Genomic DNA, 7,189 nt, shown 5'->3' on the forward strand with positions numbered 1-7,189 from the left:
CCTGTAGGAATAGGTTAACGGCGCCACCGACAGCAGATGGCTCGCGAGCCGTATTGGCTCTGTAAATAACAAATCCAGACAAAATAGTGTTTATACAACAATTAAAATTGCAAACGTAGATGCACTTTTTTAGCAGAGAAACCTTTAAACCGGTCCGGATGTTCTCATTCAATAAACAGCTCTTCAATAATAGTCTTCCACGTAGGTCGTTTATTTTACAGCATACTATAGAAGCACACATTAAACTAAAACCCATAACAAATGAAAAACTTCCTGCGAATTCAAAACCCCTCCCCTGCAAGAGCTGCAAGCGAGAAAGAGCCAGAGGTTTCATTTACTTAAAAGTCTATGTTTATCTATTAACCTTAGCTGCAGGAGAAAGGGTCCGTAAGAAATATTCACCCTTCTTTTAGAGAGAGCTACCCAGAGAGGTGCTATAACATATACTTGACTCCTAACTCCTAGAACCTTAGGTTAAAATCCTTAGCTCACCGTTCCATATAGGAAACATTGATCCATTTCTATTCTAGTTTAACAAATATCTTCTGCCTATTTATTCTTTGTTAAAAAAGAAAAACAATGCTCGTACCGAAACTCGGAACCAGTAGCCTCAAAATTTCACAACAACACCAATCTTCTAGATTTTTTGGTTTTTTTTTTTTCCTCCGCTCAAAGTTTTCACGAACTCTCTCTTTTGTGATGATTGTTATTTCCTATAAATCATGAAGTTTCGTCTAGGCGAGAGGGAGGGAGGGAGGGGTGAGGGACCTGATATGGGCGAGAGGCTTCCACAGTGTTCTCTTTCTCCTTCTGTTTTCATTTGTTTGGGTTTTAATCATGTGTGTGTTTGTGTAGTGTATATTTCTCCATTTTCTTACGTGTTTAATTATTATTGGTGGGCTGTTTTTCTCCTATAATCAGTTGGACTGTTCCGAAGAGGGACTCTTTTAGTAACTACCAATCTCCGTCGCTTGTTGCCGACGGTTTTAAGTGGTGGGACCCAGGTGCGTTGGAATAGCATCAACGTATCACTGGCACGTGATGCATGTGACATGATAATAACGACGTCGTAGACACATTCAGCTTTTTAAAAAGGTTGGGTGCTTGCTATTTTGCGAAAATGCCAGGGAATCAATCCTCTACGCTCTATCGTTAAAAATTATCGCTACCATATATAATTGTTTTTTTTAATAGTTAAAAAAAAAAAAATATATATATATATATACACTTGCGTTACACTTGAGGGGCTGCATAGCAGGACCTTATAGTTTTTACTTTTTATAAAAATAAAAATAAAATTATAAATTGATGTATATTTAAATTTAAATTTAGATTTAATAAAATTAATTTTATAATATAATGTACTGCACACATCAATTTGTAATTTTACTTTTTTAAAATTCATTCAAAAGCTTCTTGTACTGTTTCTAAATATAGTTTTAGATGAAAATTGAAAGTTGAATAAAATATTATTAAAATATTATTTTTTAATATTATTATTATTTGAAAATTTGAAAAAGTTGAATTATTTATTATATTTGTATGAAAATTTAAAAACGTTGTAATGAATCAATGATGAGATGAATTTAGATGAAATTAATCGCTTTCACTAATCAAATAGACCCTAGACTTCTTTGTTTTTAATTTTCTAGTCTTCTTGTTTTATTTTTCAAAAGCTTCCGGATAATTTTTAATTGTTCTCTTCAAAGTTCAAAGTCCAAGAATAAAATTTTAAAAAAAAGTCCAAGAATAAAAGGCATTGATCAAATAAATAAATTTAAAAAAAAAAGCTTTGATTTTTCTTTTATTTTTTGACTGAATATTTGAAGAAGATAGGTCGTCTGCTGAGTATTTTCAGTAAGTATTTTGTAGACCAAGCAATTTGGAATGGATGCTACTAGCAGGCCGCCTAACGTTTATCACTGGCTATATTGCTAGTTGAAAATTTTATGTATTTTTTTAATATATTTTTTAAACATCTTTAATCATTAAAAAAATACATAACTTCACTAATAATCACCTTTGCTAATCATTAAATAAAAATTAAATGGGTAATTTGAAAACTGTGTTGGGAGTTGTTTCTTTGTAGCTGTCTATGACTAATTTGATAATTTTGATGGTGCTCTCTACAATTTTGTGTGCATGTATATGTTTGTTTTTAAGAAATTAATAAATTATTTCTCAAAAAAATAAAAAAGGTCATAATATTAGAAAGTAGGAACCGTCCCAAGCTGGCCTTAAAGTTAGCTATCTTTCCTTTTCCAGCTCAGGTGCTGTAACCAACTGTATATTCCTAAAATTTCTAATCTAATTAAACAGCGAAAAAACAGGAAATGAAAAGTTGGGTAATCTAAATTCGATTTATCCTGTGCATACAAGTTGTGAAATTTCTTATTTTTTAGCAAAACTGGAGGCTTTTTGGTTGGATGTGGGAGCATGTATATAAACCGACCGGTTGGACGGGTTTGAACCGGCGGAAATCAAACCTTTTTTTTGTTGGTCCGGTTCATCTCAGATCGATTAAGACTGCATTTGGATACTAAAATAATTTTAGATGATTTGAGTTGATTTGTAAATCACATTGAGATATGTTTGAATATAAATATATTGAGATATATGTTAAAATAGTTGGAATAAGTTTAATTTTTTTATAAGAATTTAAAAAAGTAGTGGATCCTATCAATAATTAATTTAAGATTAGTTGAAATATGCTCACCATCCAAACATAGTCGGGCATGATGTTTCTAACACCAATTGGGGAGAGCTTATTCATTTCAGACACTTCCTTTTCTATGTATTTTTTTCCTAAGGCTTTTTTGATAGGCAATGCCATCTAGGGTGTAACAAGTCTAACCCATAAGATTGTAAAATCGAAGATCTTAAAAATTAATGTAGTCTATATAAAAAAAATAATAATAATTTATAAGTTAATGTAGTCTATATATTATCGACATTTTTTATAATAAAATAGATATGATATTTAATTAAGTCAAGTTTATTTATAAATTTATTTTGATGTATATAAAGGCAAAACAATTTTAAATATTAAATAGTAAAATTATAAGATGGTACAGGAAAGCACATCGTTTGCTGACTTGGTAAGATAACAACCGAAGAGAGGAATGGTCATAATCATCGGAAAGAATAGAGGGTTCCCCTTTACTGTCAAACACGGCAAATTACATTCACACCCACCTCGTGGTGTCGAGGAAAGGCTCAACTTTTGGAACCATAAAGAAATACAAATATGTATCTGCCATCATCGTCCATCTAGAGAAGACCACAACTAACATTTCCGGATACTTTGTTTTTTTTTTTTTTTTTTTTTCTTATTCAGTAAGCTCCTTTTCTTCTTTACGGAAAGTGTGAGACCTCAAATCAAAATTTAAACAAGTAGGTCTATTTTCTTTTGCATTGGACGATCTAATTCAGCCAGGAAAAAAAATTCGAAAAGATTTCAATTTGGACCCAAATACAAGTTATAAAAATAAGACACTATTGTCTTTTTGTAGAGAGAGAATATTGTTGTTGGGAAAAGAAATACAACGGAAAAATAATTAAATGGTAAGATTTGATTTATAAGAATCATATTTTTAAATTGATTTTTCAAATTAAATTATAACATATAAACTGTATGCAATGTAAAGACTTTAAAATAGCAGTACTCAAAAGAAAAATATAAGGCAAGAGCTGTGAAATTAGTGAGAATCATGAACCCAGATTTGACAATTTCTATTTCAAACAGTAAACAAGAATAGAGAAGGAATGGTTCATCTTTGAATCGTGCCCAAGTCAACATTCTTGTTCATTAAGATACTCCAACATGCACATCCCCTCTCAAGTTGATGGTATAATAATAACAACAACCACACCGATAAAAATTAGAGAGTTTTGGATGGAATTTTGACTTGGATATCCCCTTTGGGTTCTCAGCGTCCACCTAATCATAATTATCCTTTAGAACAGTGGCTGCCATCCCTTGACAAGTGAACACAGATTTTATATCATTTTACACCTCGTGATGGTTGATAAAGTCATCAATATCATCTACAAGGATGAGCTTTTTAGCCGACATCTTGGCCACAAGCTCCATCTTCTAAGGGAGGATGACAATTAGCAAGAAAATATCTGATCTAGGTTTGACATTTTTTTAAGCCTTTCTTATCTTTGATGGGTCGGATAAACAACCACAAGGGGCCCATGTCGTAGGCCCATGCTCGAATTGAAGTGGGTCAAAATCTCATCTTGTAACCTTTGCCCACTGGCACACGCAAACCCTAAGCAACATTGTTTCTCTGTCTATGTTACCTGTACGTTGCAAGCTGCCCCAATACAGAAGGCACTCAAGAGTTATTGCCTACTTGACCATATGGGAAGAGGCATAAGAACACCAGTGCAATGTCAATAGGGGCAATTGTCATTATTACAAACTAAAATCACGAAGAGGCAGAGGGACCCCATTACACTTACTACAAACACAAGACATAAAGCTAATTTGGGCTAAGGCTGTATTCGGCAATTTTCTCCCAAGATTTGAGAGTTTTGTCTTCGGTGTCTGTTTTGTATAATGCAAGGCGACTGACTGGGAAGCTCAGGCTGCTAATGCTTTCATCAAGAATGCTGGCTTTTTCTTGAGCTCTGCTCTTCTCATCGTCAGTCAGATCCCCATAGAGGAGGCTCAGATGTGGCATGTAAGCTGAAAAATGTGATCAATGTATCCATTATTACAGGCAGAGAGTCACAGCCCCAAAACCATTTCCTAAAGTTCCAAGAAAAAGCCATACAAACAGGACCGTATGTTTTTCTATCTGAAAAACTAAAACCTCACTTCTGCAACGCCAAATCAACAAACAGCACAAGTTAGAGAGGAAAACAATTTTTTTTTTTTTTTTAATTATTATATCAAATATGGTCTCCTATAAATCCTAGGAAAATCCAAGGACTAGGTTTCTGGGGAAGATAAGCACAATATGTGGTCCTTATGAAATTTAATTTAAGTCATGGATTTCCTTATTCTAAGAATTCTAGGGGATCCATTTACCACACGAAATTCAATGTGGTTGAAGCACTAATGAAAATTAACCACTTATCTCCTTATTTGACAGAACATGTAGTTCCTTCAGAACAAACAAGCAGCAAACTATCAATTACTTGTAAAAGAAAGGTGACAAGCATGGGCTTAGGCCAAGAATACACTCCCGCCAACAATCCCATGATTTGAAGAACTGACATGTCCCATATGGGAAATAAATGGAAACAATATGAGAAGGGGCTCCATAGGTCTCAAATGATGGAAGGGGCTAGTCAAACCTAACGTGAACCCAAAGCTAACAGAATGGAGAAGGGTTCCTGAAACACATGGTAGCATTTCTATGGTGACCTAAGTAAGGATTATAATAGCCTACAATGACCAAGAACTAGGACACACTCTTTTCACCCCCGGAAGCTTAAGTTCCCCTTTCATCCTTCCCCTCTTTAAAAAAAAAAAAAGAAAATCCTTGAGTGACTTAAGCATCAGGGCCATCATCCGCCAGACATCGCCTACAATCTCCCATTATTTCTATTATTTGTAGACTCTTTGCGGTTGATTGTCAGGATGCAGTGAACTATACTAACAGTCTGTATCAAGGTACTAATTTAGGGATCACGATCAGGACTAGCATTTCACTTTCTTCTATTACATAGATTATAATAACTCATATGGATCAGGATTATTTGATTTCTCTAGCGTAGAATTATTGACCTCCTAATTATCTAAACCTTAAGTATTATTTCTACATTACAAATTTTGCTTCAAAGTATAGCTTCGTCAGATAGACTGAATCAGACAAAGATTAATATTTTGAGACTCCAATGTAGAATTACTACCAAACCCACATCCTAATCTATGGTCATGGTCATGAATCTTCTACATATCATTGTAATCAAAAGTGGGGACCGACGATTTCTAATCCATACGTTTCCACAATTATTAGACTGGCCTTATATTAGCCCCAGAAACGTTTGCATTTTCTTTTTAAGAAACATAGACTTGAACACATAACTTACGAGTCGAGCTCTTGTATCCAAAATGGCCAGAGCAGTGCGCGCTAGTTTCCACCACCTGAAACAAACCACAATATTTCATTGTTACGATTATTGACTCAATTAAGACCTAATAAGAATTATAAAAAAATAAACTGATCCAAATCAATCAATTTCTCATAAAGAAGTGAAATTTGTTTTACCAGCAAATTGGAATGAAGAAATTACCTGAGTCGTTGGATGAATGAGGACGTATACACACTGATAGGAGAAGGTCCCCGTGGCCACACGATCAACGGTGGCAGTGTAGGCCTTGAGGCCATCGCACGCTGACCTGAACCTGCTAAGCGCATCGTCCAGCGTCAAACTGATGGCTCCGACGACGGTGATGTGGGGCTCGAACTGTGGCCCACCGAACTCGGACCGTAGGTCCTCCATCAGCTTCTTGAGCCTGGCTGCAACGTCGTCCGGCGGCACCGCCCACACCGAGTAGAAATGCTTCTCCTCCACTTGGGGGGTTTCGGGGTCCGTAGCACTCTCCGAGATTGCCATGAGATAGAGTCCGAGAGTCCGAGGACAATGAGTACTGGGAGTGGGTTTTGGAGGAAATTTGCGTGGGAGGATGATGGTGCGGGACGGCAGGGAGATATGAGTAGAGTGGGGTGATGGTGGGATGGGATTGGGCGATGTTGGAAGGGAAAGAATGCAAAGGATTGGTGTCTGGCATCGTATGTGGGAGGGCACATGGAATGAACATGCGTATATGTCGACGCTATAAGGGTGGTAACATGTGACACGACCGTTAATTCAATACTAATATAATACGATAATAGCAAATTTGGATTTAATCTTAATGGGTTTGAGTTAAAACGGATTGACCCGTTAAGATACGATTGATTAACAAGTTGATAACGGTTCAACACATTTTGACATGTTATAACCCATTAAGAAAGTTAAAATTATAATTATATTCTTATATTTAAAAGTAAAATTGTTGGGATTTTAATTTCGATATTTTTATTATTTGAATTGTAATTTTCGACTTGTAATTAATTTTATATTTTTTTATAGATATTGTGATTTTCATATTTATATAAAATTATGTTAAACTTAATAAGGTCAAATTGGTTAATTTAGGATTTGTTCAACCCATTTATATAAACGG

The 7,189-nt window shown here is 34.9% G+C and overlaps 1 protein-coding gene across 1 annotated transcript; it reads right to left on the minus strand.

Moving 5' to 3' along the window:
• Positions 1 to 4,382: 4,382 nt before the first annotated feature.
• Positions 4,383 to 6,762, minus strand: LOC121265210 (cyclic phosphodiesterase-like). The gene is made up of 3 exons (XM_041168743.1): positions 6,253 to 6,762; positions 6,049 to 6,103; positions 4,383 to 4,696 (listed from the first exon to the last, which is right to left on the minus strand). Exons 1-3 carry the CDS (start codon positions 6,574 to 6,576, stop codon positions 4,491 to 4,493), a joined length of 585 nt encoding a protein of 194 aa, XP_041024677.1. The 5' UTR covers positions 6,577 to 6,762; the 3' UTR covers positions 4,383 to 4,490.
• Positions 6,763 to 7,189: the final 427 nt, after the last annotated feature.

Source organism: Juglans microcarpa x Juglans regia, chromosome 5D (assembly GCF_004785595.1).
Source record: "Juglans microcarpa x Juglans regia isolate MS1-56 chromosome 5D, Jm3101_v1.0, whole genome shotgun sequence".
NCBI lineage: Eukaryota > Viridiplantae > Streptophyta > Magnoliopsida > Fagales > Juglandaceae > Juglans > Juglans microcarpa x Juglans regia.

Bases quoted from the DNA above. Each gene is read 5' to 3' on its own strand.
- LOC121265210 (XM_041168743.1), bottom strand. From the start codon at position 6,576: ATGGCAATCTCGGAGAGTGCTACGGACCCCGAAACCCCCCAAGTGGAG. The intron at 6,104-6,252 runs GTAATTTCTTCA...GGTTTGTTTCAG, and splicing joins TCATTCATCCAACGACTCAG to GTGGTGGAAACTAGCGCGCA. The intron at 4,697-6,048 runs GTAAGTTATGTG...CACATTTTTCAG, and splicing joins TGGATACAAGAGCTCGACTC to CTTACATGCCACATCTGAGC.